The sequence below is a fragment of the Triturus cristatus genome, chromosome 4_1 (genome assembly GCF_964204655.1).
Source record: "Triturus cristatus chromosome 4_1, aTriCri1.1, whole genome shotgun sequence".
Taxonomy (NCBI): Eukaryota; Metazoa; Chordata; class Amphibia; order Caudata; family Salamandridae; genus Triturus; species Triturus cristatus.
Window position 1 is genome coordinate 659,216,324 of NC_140585.1, and position 16,891 is coordinate 659,233,214.

Genomic DNA, 16,891 nt, shown 5'->3' on the forward strand with positions numbered 1-16,891 from the left:
GTCAACACCAGTTGTGCTTTGTGATTCTGAGCTCCGGAGTATCCCAACTGGCTTGCTTTGAGGTTCTGTTGGTTTTTGCTGGTTTAAGTGGGTCGACTCTGTCAACGCATATGTTGATCGAGGCAGAGAGGTTCTGGACAGCCTAGTCAAGGTTTGCTGAAGTTTTGGGTTGTGTGATGCAGAGGGCTTGTGTCCATAGGGCCTCGCTAACCTTGCCCCCACTGTGTGAGGGGTGCTTTGGTGCTTGGCGGTGGGGTGCTGGGCATCGGAGATGGTAAAGTAAACGATGACGTGGTCGGACCATGTGAGTTCAGTGACGTGAGTGAATTTGATTCTGTCACTGGAGATGAAGATGGCGTTGAGTGTGTGTCCGGCTTTCTGCGCTGGTTCGATGTCCAGTTGGGTGAGGCCAATGTTGTTGAGGTTGTCCAGGAGGGCGGTGGAGTTGGCGTTGTTGGGGTCGTCGATGTGGAAATTGAGGTCGTCGAGTAGAACGTAGTGGAGGGGATCAATGGCAAGGGGGGCGATGAGGTTGGGGATGGCGTCGCAGAAGAGTGACGGGATCCAGGGGTTCTGTAGGAGTGGGTGTCTCTTATTGTGGTCTTAGCGTTGGTTTGTAGTTGGAAGTTGAGGTGTTCCATAAGAGGCGTTGGGTCATCGTTGGTGACTGTGCATCGGTTGGTTTCCTTGAAGATGATTGCGATGCTTCCACAGTGTTTGTCGGTGTGGTCTCAGTGTATCATCTTGTAGCCGTCGGGAGTGGCAGTGGTGATGGAGGAGTTGAGCTACGTTTTGATGATGAAGGCAATGTCCAGGGAGAGGCTGGTGATGGTGTCTCAGATTTCTGTGGCCTGTTTGCAGAGGGAGCGGGCATTGGTCATGATGCATTGGCGTAGGATTCATCGGGGGCTGTGTTGCAGTAAAAGTGGCAGTGTCGGCAGAGAAAGAGTTCTTGGGTAGATTGTGGCGAGGAAGTGAAGCAGCTGGTGTTTTTTTGACCGGTGTTCAGGTCCAGGAGCTCCTTGGCCTTGTATTGGCGGGTGGCAGCGGGGTTAGGGGTCCTGGCCTTGGACGGGGACAGACGGGCTTGCCATTAGCAAGCCTTCGGTGTGCTGGCGGCATGGCCGCACAGCTGCCTCCATAAGTAGCCCTGGGAGGTGGGAGAGGCTGTCAGGAAGGCGGGAGGGTAAGGAGCAGGAACAGCGAACGGGGCAGGAAAAAAACAGCACAAACAGGAGGATGAGCAAGCAAAATTAAACAATTTAACAATTTTAATTTATTCTGTCAAATATAAATCACTTTGATGCAGTTGTTGGATTATATTTTCACCTCTGGGTAATATGTATACTTTTTCATAGTCTTGATATCTGAATTGTGCTATCAGGTATTGTTTCTCAAGGCAGTGTCATGCCAAACTGGATACAGGTAGTACAAAATGCAGCAGCACATACAGTTTTGGGACGTAAAAGAAGTTCGCCCGTTTCCATACACATTTGTCACCTTCACTGGCTGCTTCCAGCTCATATAATGTGTTTTAAAGCACTGCGCTTGTCACAAAGCTATTTATAACTCTAGACTAGATACTTGTTTGTCCCCTCTGTTCTCTTGACACTCTCCCTCTCGCACTCTGTGTGTAACTCATAATGTCTGTAAGTGATCCCACTCCATGAAGTGTTGCCATCAATTGTCATTTTAGATGTTGCATTGGTGTTATTAATGGTGTCATAGAGCATGTCATGAATGATGTAATATGTGGGGTAATTAGCAGTGCATGGTGAATGACCGAGTTAGCGTTAATTTAGGGCACGAGTTATAGTTATAGATAACTATAACTGATGAATTTCAGTGGTCTTATCAGTTTAAAATGGTATGTTTTAATTGACATTTTCACCTAAATCTAATATACATTCAACCTTTGTCTTTTTCTGTGAATTTCTAACTTTTAAATGCAAATTAAGAGATGATTATCATATCTAACTATAACATCACTTTAACCTTTGTTTTTTTAGTACATATATGTATGTATATATATATATATATATATATCCAGCCGAAAATGCCACGCAAATAAACCATGACCTTAGTAGGGCGGCCAGTGCAACTGGTGCGAGGCTTCCAGTAAAACATACCATCCGATCCTCCTTTCCTTCAAAGAGGCACACCGACACTGGCTGGGTTGCAATAAATCATTTATTGGTAGTACACCACGAAGGCAAGAGGCTTTCTTATCCCAACGTTTCTGCTCGGAAGAGCCTTGATCACGGGAGGCAGTCTCTGAATTTTGAATTAACCTACGTGATACACTTTTAAACAGCGTGGGCCGTATTCTCTCACAGAGTGCGCAAAGGAAAAATATTTAGGCTTTTAAAAGAGCATCTCTTTCAATACTTTTTCTGCTCTCAAACTTTCTGATTTTCATGCCTTTTCCAGAACGCATAAATAAAGTCAGCTTCATTGCACAGTTCGTAATTTTGATATTACACTCACTTGATTTGAAAGCAGCACCAGCCTGCAATTTTGGATTTGCATCCTTCTGCTCCCAAACTCGCCACACATCGTGAACACCGTCACAAGGGGCAAGCAGGTCAGGTTCAAAGTTCAATAAATCCAGCCAAAAATGCCACGCAAATAAACCATGACCTTAGTAGGGCGGCCAGTGCAACTGGTGCGATGCTTCCAGTAAAACATACCATCCGATCCTCCTACACTCACTTGATTTGAAAGCAGCACCAGCCTGCAATTTTGGATTTGCATCCTTCTGCTCCCAAACTCGCCACACATCGTGGCTCTTTTAAAAGCCTAAATATTTTTCCTTTGCGCACTCTGTGAGAGAATACGGCCCACGCTGTTTAAAAGTGTATCACGTGGGTTAATTCAAAATTCAGAGACTGCCTCCCGTGATCAAGGCTCTTCCGAGCAGAAACGTTGGGATAAGAAAGCCTCTTGCCTTCGTGGTGTACTACCAATAAATGATTTATTGCAACCCAGCCAGTGTCGGTGTGCCTCTTTGAAGGAAAGGAGGATCGGATGGTATGTTTTACTGGAAGCCTCGCACCAGTTGCACTGGCCGCCCTACTAAGGTCATGGTTTATTTGCGTGGCATTTTCGGCTGGATTTATTGAACTTTGAACCTGACCTGCTTGCCCCTTGTGACGGTGTTCACGATGTGTGGCGAGTTTGGGAGCAGAAGGATGCAAATCCAAAATTGCAGGCTGGTGCTGCTTTCAAATCAAGTGAGTGTAATATCAAAATTACGAACTGTGCAATGAAGCTGACTTTATTTATGCGTTCTGGAAAAGGCATGAAAATCAGAAAGTTTGAGAGCAGAAAAAGTATTGAAAGAGATGCTCTTTTAAAAGCCTAAATATTTTTCCTTTGCGCACTCTGTGAGAGAATACGGCCCACGCTGTTTAAAAGTGTATCACGTGGGTTAATTCAAAATTCAGAGACTGCCTCCCGTGATCAAGGCTCTTCCGAGCAGAAACGTTGGGATAAGAAAGCCTCTTGCCTTCGTAGTGTACTACCAATAAATGATTTATTGCAACCCAGCCAGTGTCGGTGTGCCTCTTTGAAGGAAAGGAGGATCGGATGGTATATATATATATATATATATAATAATCTATTGGCGGTCGCCAGTAGATAGTTATAGTTACAACCTAGTTTCCATAGGAAATCTCAAAATTCTATTTTGAATAACTTTGGCGCCGGTTGACGAATCCTCGCGAAATTTTCAAAACTAATGGGGCGCTCCGTTCAGCTCCTACCCTGAAAGTCTCGTGGTGATTCGTCAAGCGGGGGCCGAGAAAAAAGGGGGGTCCCAAAACGCGTTTTGCCCATGCATTTTTCCATAGGACCTTTAGACACAGCCAGAACGGCTGAACAGAATTACTTGAAATTTGGCAAAGAGGTAGTCCTCAGGTCAGGCATGTGCCTTTTGCATATATGGTGTAAATCCGTTCAGTAGTTCCTGAGAAAATCAAAAGTAAAATCATATACATATCTGGGCGGAGCCTAACCGCACATCTCATTGTGAGATCTGATTGGCTGTCAGCACTTCATCCAAGAAGTGTTGGCAGCCATCTTGAGATCAATATACATGATAGCACCTCATTAAAAAGCATTGCAGTTAATAGAAGGTTTTAAGACCTTAGTTACATTATAAATCATTTTTTGATGGTACCATACTCATTTTAGGAATTGTAGTTTGTTCTAAGGTGATTTTACCATGTGAAAAAGCCTTCTGCTGGGATATCATGAATCATGTTTGAGAAAAAACTATTTTCACATGCTTTTCCCACAGAGGTTTGGAAGGTGATCTATAAGCTAAACTGAGAGCATATTTTCTGTAAATTCACATTATCTTTCTCAGTCATGTGGGAATGAAATCTGACATTCTCAGTAAAACATGTACATCCAACAAGGGCAGAGACTGTCAGTTGATTCCTTTGTGTTCTACTGCAGCTTCCCAGAGTGTTCCAAAGAACAACTAGAGCGCTAACAGTCTTACTTATGACAAAGGTATGGCACACCTGAAGCCATCTTGATTGGAATAAAGTGGTAACATTTAAAACATTTAATTTAAAAAGGAACAAAATGAGAGGGTTCATTTTGCCATAGAATGTATGAGTTCGAGGCATGTGGGCTGCTGAATTCATATCTGTGCATAGATCGCCGCCTAGTGTTGGGTCCGGATGTTTGCACGTTGTTGTCCTGGAAGAGTCTTCGAAGTATCCTTGGATAGGTGACTCCTCCCCTGGACTACAGTGCGCATGGGCATCCTCTCCATCCTCAGATTGTTTTTTTCCGCCATTGGGTTCGGATGTGCTATCTTAGCTCAAGTTAGGAAAATATTTTGTCGAGGCCAAAAGGCCTTTAGTTTGCGTCGGTACTGTTTATCGATCGGGTTTCGATACAATCCTGTTAGTTTACTAACTTTCAGCACCGACTTTTTTCGCATTTACCTGTCCATCGACTACTTCGACGATGGAATCGAGGACGCCATTCAAAAGGTGTCCGGTATGCAATGCGAAGTACCCACACATCGACGTCCATCCGGTGTGCAACAAATGCCTTTCGCCGGACCACGACGAATCGACATGCATGGCCTGTGCCCGGTTCCGTTCCAAGAAGACTCTGCGGAATCGACGAGCGGCGAGACTCGAGGCGCAGCACGTGGCACCGGCCCCAACAGACATCTTCGACGAGGCCGAAGACGTCGAGGAATTAGAAGTCTTGCCCTCCAGTCCCGTTTCCGAACACGAACCCGGATCGGACGAGGTAGACGAGTCACTCTTCCACAGAGGTGAAGACGACACCGAGGTAGGAGACGACGAGGAGGCCTTAGGGGCCGAAGAGAGTAGCTCCAATGATGAACAAGGCCTACCTGTTCAAACCGAAGACACACCAGTGCCACAGCCTATGGCTCCGGTCGAGGGATCGCCTTCGGGCCTTACCCGAGACCCATCCCGCAGTTCTTCGGCCCCGCCCTCGTGCCCGGCCTCGGACGTTCAGCGGCAGCCATTACTGCATAAACAGGCTGGTTTCCCTACCACAAAACCGAAACCGAAAGCTGCTCCGGTTCCACCGAAACCGAAACTGAAAGTGGCGCTGGTCGGATCGAGGCCTTCGACGCCAGCGCAACGCGTCGGCACCGACCGCACCAAGAGAGACTTGGGTGCCGAACTTGAAGCGGGCGACGTTGGAGTCGACAAACGGAAAAAAGCCATCGGCACCGACAAACCTGCTCGGCTACCGGCACCAACGACACCAAGGGCCGTACCGCCTGCTGTGTCTCGCATCGCTCCCTCGACGACACCTAAGCCTCACGTATCGAACACTTCGACGGTGATCTCCGCACCTCGAATCGATGCACCGCCGGCGCCGAAAAAATCCACGGCCGCCTCTACGAACCTGGCCGGTGCCAAAGCCTCAAAGGCGCCCCAAGTACGACCTGGTGCGACGCAAGGCAGCAAAACCACAGCTGTCCTCCAGGACACGTCGGGTTCCGGTTCGATCGGAGCTCCAGCAGCCTCTTCGGTGCCGGCCAACATTACCTTCGGCTTGCCTCCGTCGACAATCCCGAAAATGTTCGAACTCAGGACACGGGTCACCCAACCTACGGTCACACCTGCTGAGACGTCTCCGGCACGTATCATCGACGCCGACACTGGCAGGATGATTCTCCACGACCGAAGGATAACTTCGGAGCCGCCATTGGACCCTTTCAGGATCCCACTAAAAAGGAAGTTGCCTGTAGAATCGGAACCTCTCCTTTATGAACCCTTCCATTCATCCTACCAGGATCCACACCGGTTCTCCCCCACATGCTCCGATACGGATGCATTGGAGGACTACATGGATGACCAAGTCCCCTACCATGTAGACACGGACCCTGATGACCAGCAGGACCCTGATCAAACTTGGGGCGACCCTGCAGACCCCAGTGCACCTCTTGATGCACAGGACCAACAACTCTATGGGGCAAAAACATCTCCTACGGAGGATACTGCGGCGTTCAACGCTCTTATTGAACGTGCTGCAAATAACCATGGGGTACAGCTTCACTCTGATACCATCGAAGATGACTTTCTAATGAACACCTTTGCATCCTCAGAAAGACATGTAAAGACTCTGCCAATGTTGAAGGGGGTCCTCAAACCAGCCAAGGACATTTTCAAGGAACCCACCAGGGCACGAGTGATAAACCCCAGGATTGATAAAAAATACAGATCAGCACCTGGGGATCCTACTTACATCAGAGGACAATTACCACTCGACTCCATCGTCGTAGCGAATGCACGCAAGAGGTCACACTCGCAAACGACAGGTGACGCTCCTCCCCCGGACAAAGAGTCCAAGGTGTTAGAGACCTCTGGCAAGCGAGTTGCCGCACAAGCTGCCAACATATGGCGCATAGCCAACACTCAAGCGCTCCTTGCTCGCTATGATAGAGTGCATTATGACACACTGGAGCAAATATTCCAACATCTCCCTGACCAGTTCAAGGAAGGCGCAGAAATGCTCATCAGAGAAGGACAGCTACTCACGAACGCTTCCATCAAATGTGCACTAGATGCTGCAGACACGGCTGCCAGAGCCATAAACACAAGCGTCCTGCTGCGACGACATGCCTGGCTACGGATCTCAGGATTCAAGCCTGAGGTACAAAACAATATACTGAACCAGCCCGTCAACCCCGGCTATTTATTCGGGCCAGAGGTTGACACCACCCTCGAAAAGATAAAAAAGGACACGGACACTGCAAAGTCCATGGGCGCCCTACAAACTCAGTCCTTTCGGAGCGGCTCCTTTCGTCGCCCCGGAAACAAGGGAGCAGGTAGAGGACAGGGGTCACAACAAACATATAACAAAGGCAATACACAGACCACCTACGATAAAAACACCCGAGGTGGATATCGTGGCTCCAGTACAAAGGGCAGAGGACGTGGCTACGGCAACACCAGGTCCTCCCCCAAGAACAAGCAGTGACGCCCTCTCCCTTCCTCCCGACCACATAACACCTGTCGGGGGAAGGCTACAAAGGTTCCTGTCCACGTGGAATTCCATCACCACGGACAGGTGGGTCAAAGATATTGTAAAATACGGTTACTGTCTGGAGTTAACCTCCACTCCACCCACAATACCACCAAGAAGCCGTCCTATGTCCTCAGAGCACTTAACGCTCTTACAGCAAGAAGTGCAAAGTATGCTTCTAAAAGGCGCTATAGAGGTCGTACCCATCCACGAGCAGGGTACGGGAGTGTACTCCCTCTACTTCTTAATTCCAAAAAAGGGCGGGTCGCTCAGACCTATATTAGACCTGAGACCCCTGAACCAGTACATTCTTTCAGAGCACTTTCACATGCTCACTCTACAGCAAGTCCTTCCACTTCTCAAGCAGGGAGACTTCCTAGCCACACTGGACCTCAAGGATGCGTACTTTCACATACCCATCCACCCCTCACACAAAAAATACCTCAGGTTCACTGTTCAGGGGCAGCACTATCAGTTCAAAGTCCTTCCCTTCGGCGTGACAACAGCGCCCAGGGTTTTCACGAAGTGCCTAGCTACGGTGGCAGCACATCTACGGAGGCAGCATATACACGTCTACCCCTACCTAGACGACTGGCTCGTTCAAGCGAAGTCAGCCCAGCAATGTGCAAGCCACATGTCCCGCACCATTCACCTTCTTCACAGTCTGGGATTCTCACTAAATTATCCAAAGTCCCATCTCCAGCCCGCACACGTACAACAGTACCTAGGTGCGACTATAGACACTCTGGCGGCCACAGCTCAGCCAAATTTAGTGAGGATCAACAGCATACAACTGCTAATCTCCAAGTTCAAACCCAATCACTCACTTCCAGCGCGAGTGTTTATGCAGTTGATAGGCATGATGGCCTCCTGCATCTTCATAGTCCCGCACGCGAGATTACATATGCGCCCACTTCAGGAGTGCCTAGCACGTCAGTGGAATCAGGCTCAAGGACAGTTGAAAGACCTAGTGTTGGTGAGCGGTCGGGCATACAACTCTCTGCATTGGTGGAATCCACAAAACCTTTGCAAGGGCCGACCATTCCAAGAGCCTGTCCCACAGATAGTACTGACAGCGGACGCGTCTCTCCAGGGATGGGGAGCTCATGTACTCCACTACACAGTGCAGGGACTATGGACAACACAACAAAAGAAGTTGCACATCAACCTTCTGGAACTGATGGCAATCTTCCTAGCCATGAAGGCATTCAAAGTACATCTATGCAACAAGGTCGTGTTGATCCGGACGGACAACATGACCGCAATGTACTACATACAGAAACAGGGAGGAACACACTCTCCACAGTTGTCTCATCTGGCTCAGAGCATGTGGAAGTGGGCCATTCAAAGGAACATGTTCCTCATGGCGGAACACCTCCCTGGCAAGGACAACCAGATGGCGGATCTGCTCAGCAGACACAGCCACCAGATGCACGAGTGGGAGTTACACCCATCAGTACTCCAACCGTACTTCCAGCAGTGGGGTCATCCGGAGATAGACCTATTCGCGACAAGCGAAAACGCAAAATGCCAAAGCTTCGCCGCCAGATTCCCACATCCGCAGTCGCAGGGCAATGCGATATGGATGAACTGGTCCGGCAGATTTGCGTACGCTTTTCCCCCAGCGCCATTGATACCGCTAGTGGCCCGCAAACTCCGACAACACTCCCTGACACTCGTCCTAGTTGCTCCCACGTGGGCACGCCAGCCGTGGTACACCACCTTCCTCGAACTTTCCGTGGTGCCGCATCAAAGGCTGCGGATCAAACCCGCGCATTTGACGCAGAACCATGGAGAGGTTCAGCACCCAGATCCGCAACAGCTGAACCTGGCGATCTGGCTCCTGAAGTCCTAGAGTTTGGCTATCTCAACCTGCCACCTGACTGTATGGACATCATTAAGGAGGCCAGGAGACCCACTACCAGAGCTTGCTATGCAGCCAAATGGAAAAGGTTCGTCATTTATTGCGGTAATAATGACATCAACCCGCTGGACGCATCCATCCAAAACATCAAATGCAATCTGGCGTACACCTCTATACGTGTCCATTTGACCGCAATCTCAGCCTATCTGCAAACCAGGCAGCACCTCTCTCTATTCAGAGTGCCTGCCATCAAAGCATTCTTGGAAGGACTCAAACGAGTCATTCCACCAAGCCACCCACCGGCTCCAATGTGGAACCTCAACTTGGTCCTCACACGCCTGATGGGTCCACCCTTTGAACCTCTACACTCATGCGAGATTCAATTCCTTACCTGGAAAGTGGCCTTCCTTGTAGCGATCAATTCCCTAAGAAGAGTTAGTGAACTCCAGGCACTAACCGTTCAAGAGCCATTTATACAGGTTCACACCAACAGGGTCGTACTACGTACCAACCCCAAATTCATGCCCAAGGTAATATCGCAGTTCCACATGAATCAGACTATTGAACTGCCAGTTTTCTTCCAAAACCCACAAACTGTTGCAGAAAGGGCACTACATACACTAGATGTACGGAGGGCCCTCATGTACTACATCGATAGGACTAAACCCTTCAGGAAGACAAAACAACTGTTCGTTGCCTTTGCCCCACACCACAAAGGTAACGCCATCTCCAAAGCAGGGATAGCCAGATGGATAGTTAAGTGTATTCAAATCTGTTATCAAAAAGCAAAACGCACATTAACTATTCCACCACGAGCCCACTCAACACGTAAGTTGGGGGCTTCCATGGCCTTCCTAGGAAATATTCCCCTGCATGATATATGCAGAGCAGCCACATGGTTCACTACACACACATTTACAAAACACTATTGCGTAGATGTGCAGTCAAAACAGCAGGCAGCTGTAGGACAGGCTGTTCTCAAAACACTTTTTCAGACCGCTGCAGCTGGCACGGGTAGCCGCCGCCAATAGAGGGCACTGCTATGTATTCTATGCACAGATATGAATTCAGCAGCCCACATGCCTCGAACTGAATATGCTACTTACCAGTATGCATCTGTTCTTGGCATGTAGGGCTGCTGACATTCATATCGCCCTCCCTCCTCCCCGGCGCCTGTAGCAGCTGCAGCTCTCAGAATTACTGTAAGCATGGTCATCACTTTCTGTATCTACTCCATCACTGCCACAATGGCGAAAAACAATCTGAGGATGGAGAGGATGCCCATGCGCACTGTAGTCCAGGGGAGGAGTCACCTATCCAAGGATACTTCGAAGACTCTTCCAGGACAACAACGTGCAAACATCCGGACCCAACACTAGGCGGCGATCTATGCACAGATATGAATGTCAGCAGCCCTACATGCCAAGAACAGATGCATACTGGTAAGTAGCATATTCATTAGTGCTGCAGAAAGAAAGATTAGGGCACATTTTGAGTGACTTCTCAAATCCTCTTCTATTTCATTAAAGAATTCTGACATGCAGACTGAAACATGCACTTTCAATACCAGCAGCAGACTTCCCTGGTGAGCAGTAGCTTTACTACAGTGATCTAATGAGCAACTAGAGTGCTAACATTCTGAATTTATGGCAAATGTGTGACACATCTGAATGCCTTCTTCATTGAATCAAAGTAAAAAACTGACAGTATGCCTACTGAGGAGACTGCAGTAAATGAGGAAATTAGGAAACTTCATAACAAGTCTCCCAAGATGGCCACCAGAGACAAAAGAGCCCAAATGTAGCACAAATATCACCGAGATGTAGCCCAAGTATAGCCCAATGACAGAAATCCCAGAGTGTTTTAAAGAACAACTAGAGCGCTAACAGTCTTACTTATGACAAAAGTATGGCACACCTGCAGCCATCTTGATTGGAATAAAGTGGTAACATTTAAAACATTTAATTTGCAAAGGAACAAAATGAGGGGGTTCATTTTGCCATAGAAATTATGACTAGTGCTGCAGAAAGAAAACTTAGGGCACATTTTGACTTCTCAAATCCTCTTCTATTTCATTAAAAAGTTCTGACATGCAGACTGAAACATGCACTTTGAATACCAGCAGCAGACTTCCCTGGTGAGCAGTAGCTTTACTACAGTGATCTAATGAGGAACTAGAGAGCTACCATTCAGAATTTATGGCAAATGTGTCACATCTGAATGCCTTCTTGATGGAACCAAAGTAAACAAGCATTGAAAATGCAATAGGTCTCGCCCTCGTTTAAGTTAAAGCAATTCTGTTTGTAATTAGGTGGCTTTTTAGCTTTGCTTTTATTAGTGTTTTTCAAAATTTCATGTAAATAAGATGCATATCTGTAAATGTATGCATGCATTTATATTTGTATTAATATAGATATGCAGATTATATATATGTTTATGTATGTATATACATATATATACACATACATATATATAAATGCATATATGTGCATATGTGTGCGTGTAGAGAGAGGTAGAGAGAGGTAGAGAGGTAGAGACGTAGAGGTAGAGACGTAGAGGTAGAGACAGAGAGGTAGAGGTAGAGAGGTAGAGGTAGAGAGGTAGAGAGTAGTAGAGAGAGAGGTAGAGAAAGGTAGAGAGTAGAGGATGAGTAATAGAGAGTAGAGAGTAGAGAGAGAGTAGTAGAGAGAGTAGTAGAGAGTAGTAGAGAGAGTAGCAGAGAGTGAGTAGGAGAGAGTAGTAGTGAGTAGTAGAGAGTGAGTAGTAGAGAGTAGTAGCGAGTGAGAAGTAGAGAGTAGTAGAGAGTAGTAGAGGGAGTAGTAGAGAGTAGTAGAGAGGGAGTAGTGGAGAGTGAGTATTAGAGAGTGAGTAGTAGAGAGTAGTAGAGAGTGAGTAGTGGAGACTGAGTAGCAGAGAGAGAGTAGTAGAGAATGAGTAGTAGAGAATGAGTAGTAGAGTGAGTAGTAGAGAGTGAGTAGTAGAGAGTAGTAGAGAGTGAGTAGTAGAGAGTGAGTAGTAGAGAGTGATTAGTAGAGAGTAGTGGAGAAGTAGAGAGTGAGTAGTAGAGAGTAGTAGAGAGTGAGTAGTAGAGTGAGTAGTAGGGAGTAGTAGAGAGTGAGTAGTAGAGTGAGTAGTAGAGTGAGTAGTAGAGAACAAGTAGTAGAGAGTGTGTAGTAGAGAGAGAGTAGTAGAGAGTGAGTAGTAGAGAGTGAGTAGTAGAGAGTAGTAGAAAGTGAGTAGCAGAGAGAGTAGTAGAGAGTAGTAGAGTGAGTAGTAGAGAGTGAGTAGTAGAGAGAGAGAGTAGTAGAGAGTGAGTGGTAGAGAGTAGTAGAGAGAGTAGTAGAGAGAGTAGTAGAGAGAGTAGTAGAGTGAGTAGTAGAGTGAGTAGTTGAGAGTGAGTAGTAGAGAGTGAGTAGTAGAGAGTGAGTAGTAGAGAGTGTGTAGTAGAGAGTGAGTAGTAGAGAGAGTAGTAGAGAGAGAGAGTAGTAGAGAGAGAGTAGTAGAGAGTAATAGAGAGTGAGTAGTAGAGTAGTAGAGAGTGAGTAGTAGAGTAGTAGAGAGTGAGTGGTAGAGAGTAGTAGAGTGAGTAGTAGAGAGTGAGTAGTAGAGAGAGAGAGTAGTAGAGAGTGAGTGGTAGAGAGTAGTAGAGAGAGTAGTAGAGAGAGTAGTAGAGTGAGTAGTTGAGAGTGAGTAGTTGAGAGTGAGTAGTAGAGAGTGAGTAGTAGAGAGTGAGTAGTAGAGAGTGTGTAGTAGAGAGTGAGTAGTAGAGAGAGTAGTAGAGAGAGAGAGTAGTAGAGAGAGAGTAGTAGAGAGTAGTAGAGAGTGAGTAGTAGAGTAGTAGAGAGTGAGTAGTAGAGTAGTAGAGAGTGAGTGGTAGAGAGTAGTAGAGAGTGAGTAGTAGAGAGTGAGTAGTAGAGAGTGAGTAGTAGAGAGTAGTAGAGAGTAGTAGAGAGTGAGTAGTAGAAAGTAGTAGCGAGTGAGTAGTAGAGAGTGAGTAGTTTAATTTAAAAGGAACACAATGAGGAGGTTCATTTTGCCATAGAAATTATGATTAGTGAGGAAAAAAGAAAAATTAGGGCACATTTTGAGTGACTTATCAAATCCTCTTCTATTTCATTAAAAAATTCTGACATGCAGACTGAAACATGCACTTTCAATACCAGCAGCAGACTTCCCTGGTGAGCAGTAGCTTTACTACAGTGATCTAATGAGCAACTAGAGTGCTACCATTCAGAATTTATGGAAAATGTGGGACACATCTGAATGCCTTCTTGATGGAATCAAAGTAAACAAGCATTGAAAATGCAATAGGTCTCGCCCTCGTTTAAGTTAAAGCAATTCTGTTTGTAATTAGGTGGCTTTTTAGCTTTGCTTGTATTAGAGTTTTTCAAACTTTCATGTACATATCATGCATATGTATGCATATATGTATATGTTTGCATGAATTTATATTTATATAGATATGCAGATTATATTTATATGTTTATATATTCACTGAAAAAACCATAGGTTTCACACACGTTATAGTTACGAATTAGCATTTAAAAAACCTTGCAAATTCACTTAAAAAACCATAGGTTTCACACATGTTATAGTTAGCTGGACATTTCACTCGTAAAAAACCAATGAAATTCCCCCGTTATAGTTAGTGCAGGCAACTATAACTCACGCGACCGCAATCCTCTGCTGATGACGTCAGATATTACATCACTGTATTTAGACACTTATTTACCCATGTCTTCTTCCATTAATCTTTAGCTATACATATATTACAAATATTTATTTTTCATAAAGACACATATGTCATCAGTGATGTAATATCTGACGTCATCAGCAGAGGATTGCGGTCGCGTGAGTTATAGTTCCCTGCACTAACTATAACGGGGGAATTTCATTGGTTTTTTACGAGTGAAATGTCCAGCTAACTATAACATGCGTGAAACCTATGGTTTTTTAAGTGAATATATATATATATATACACACACACTCACACACATACAAACGGACATACTTGCATATAGGGGCTTTCATCAGCACCATCTTCATTCATTGGTATTTTGTTGTGCCAGGCACCACCTCAAAAATAAAGTTTTACAAACACCATGACAAAACAAAACAAGCAGTGACAAAGCTAAAATCAGTCGGCGAAAGACCATTTGCCATTGCTTGTTTTGTATAAAATGCTATATTTTTGAAACTGTATACTGCTTTTGTGATTATAAATAGCATGCATTTTGAAGTAGAAGTCTAATTTGCTGTTTTATCTTTCTCCTTTTACAGTTAATACTTAAACATGTCGATTCCTTGTTGTACGTCGATACAGACATCCTTTTTTTACGGCCTGTGGATGACATTTGGGCTTTACTGAAAACATTTAATGCTACTCAGATAGCTGCAATGGCGCCAGAACACGAAGAGCCTCGCATTGGATGGTATAATCGCTTTGCTAGGCACCCATACTATGGGAAAACTGGAATTAATTCTGGTGTTATGTTAATGAACATGACCCGCATGAGGAGAAAGCATTTTAGGGTATGAATCCTTCATATGTTTTGAGTAATGTGTCCATTTCTTTTGTAATAAACGAAACAGAACAAAACACTATAATTGTTATATATTTACATGCACTTTGTTCAGAGTACCTCTGATATTCTTAGGCCGATGAAGCTTATCGCTTTTAATTCAACTTTATTTCTTTAATGTAAGGGTGTTCTACAGACCCTTCTGGGGTCTAACTTCTATTTAGAAATATTGCACATTTTTCCCATATTCTTTATTTTATTTAAATTAATGGTGATAAAAATATCACCATTGTATTGTAGTGTAAAAGCAGTTGAATAGTGCCTCAGACCCCTGAGAAAGCTCTGAAGTGAATGTGCGTGGATGAGTAAGAAGCTAATAAGTTGATTATGAATGATTGATTAGTAACCTGAATTTGCAATGTGACTTGTTTGTGAAGAGTGTTTGTGCCCTCCGATAAGGGTGCTTCGTTCAAGTTACAATTAACTTGTAGCTGCTTTATGGAGGGAGTAAAGTAAAGAAGAATAAGACATTCTCACCATCTTTGTGTATGCTGTAATCTCTTCATTGTGAACATTTATCAGGGTATGGGTGTGCAGAGCAAATTATAGATTATTTATAGTGCCTTTTCAAATGCAGCACTGAGGAACCAATGCTAAGCCATGGCACAGTCTCGCCATAGCACGTTTGGAGCGCCTATCCTGGAGGTAGTGGTGCCCAACAAGGCCCCCTGCCGGATTTGGGCTGGGGGGGCACATGCAGTGCCCCCCTGTATTTGCACCCCCACTTCCTCCACGGTGTGGCATGTATGCCACACTGCGCAGCAAGGTGCAGTTGGGTGTCTGACTGCGGCTGTCTGCGTTGTAGGCTCTTCTATGATCCTTTCAGACTGTTACATTCCAACCGCCGCAACACCCCCCGCCAGATCAGGATTTCGGACGGTCGCATCAAGGGTTTGGCAGTCCTGGAGCGGACAGTGGAGGTCTGTTGCCGCTGTAGGACCGCCAAACTTGTAATCAGGCCCCAAGTACTCTGCAGATTCAGGATGAGCTTGGATGTCTGAGCAAAGAAACAGAGCAAGAAGTTTCTCCAAGATATATTTTCATGAATGGTGGGATGGTTGAGCCATCCCATCATTCATAGGTGGGCCCATCTAGAATGGTGGATTTTCATTTGAGCCTGTCACCAAAGTTTTATTTTGATGGCGAATGGCCCAGTTCAGTGCATAGCTCTGTGAGCACAACGGAGAGCCTTGAAACAAGTTTGTCTAGTTATGTCTATGTATGGGGTGACAATAGCTTTATACATTGGTAGCAAATGCTAACGGCAGGTTAAGCTGCCACATGCCTACCAGACTTGCACCCTTGAACATCTTCTGCAGGTTCTAACCCTTCTTGCAAAGCTTTGCAAAATGTTTTCATTTCAGTTCTCGGCAGTTGGGCTGCAAGCTCCTTGTGGCATGTGGATGACTCGCTTTCTTGTGATACCCTACATACAGGCTTTAGTCGAATTGGTCTTTCTGGTCTTCTTGCAATGGATCATCTCTTCTCCATACACTAAGCAATACTGCTTCCTCTTATTCCAGAGTAGATTACTGCAGAAGTCTTCCTTCAGATGCTAATGTGTCAGCACACCCCACTAAGAATAGAAATTTCCAAAGCCCAGTTCTCGCTAGATGGTCCTTTGTGTGCTAATGGAACAAAGCTTCTCCGTATGTCAAGACAGTCTATTGACTCAAAGCCAGCTTTTCTACAAAACTGGGACACTAGTGGAAAAGTCCCTTGATCAGTGCTTGTATGGCAAAATATCATTAACAAAAATATAGTTACACAAGAATGAATATATATATATATATATATATATATATATATATATATATATATATATATATATATATATATATTAAATATGAAACCACTAAATAATATAATTAATGATACATGGTTTTATATATTAATATAAACTAAAAAAAAC

The 16,891-nt window shown here is 45.3% G+C and overlaps 1 protein-coding gene across 2 annotated transcripts in view; it reads left to right on the forward strand.

The window, feature by feature from the left end:
* Window positions 1-16,891, forward strand: part of GXYLT1 (glucoside xylosyltransferase 1) — a 180,599-nt gene that overhangs the window by 105,769 nt on the left and 57,939 nt on the right. For both annotated transcript variants that reach the window (XM_085653073.1, XM_085653074.1), the window contains one exon: window positions 14,678-14,929. In XM_085653073.1, the coding sequence (XP_085509199.1) occupies window positions 14,678-14,929 (252 nt within the window). The remainder of the gene's footprint in view (window positions 1-14,677; window positions 14,930-16,891) is intronic.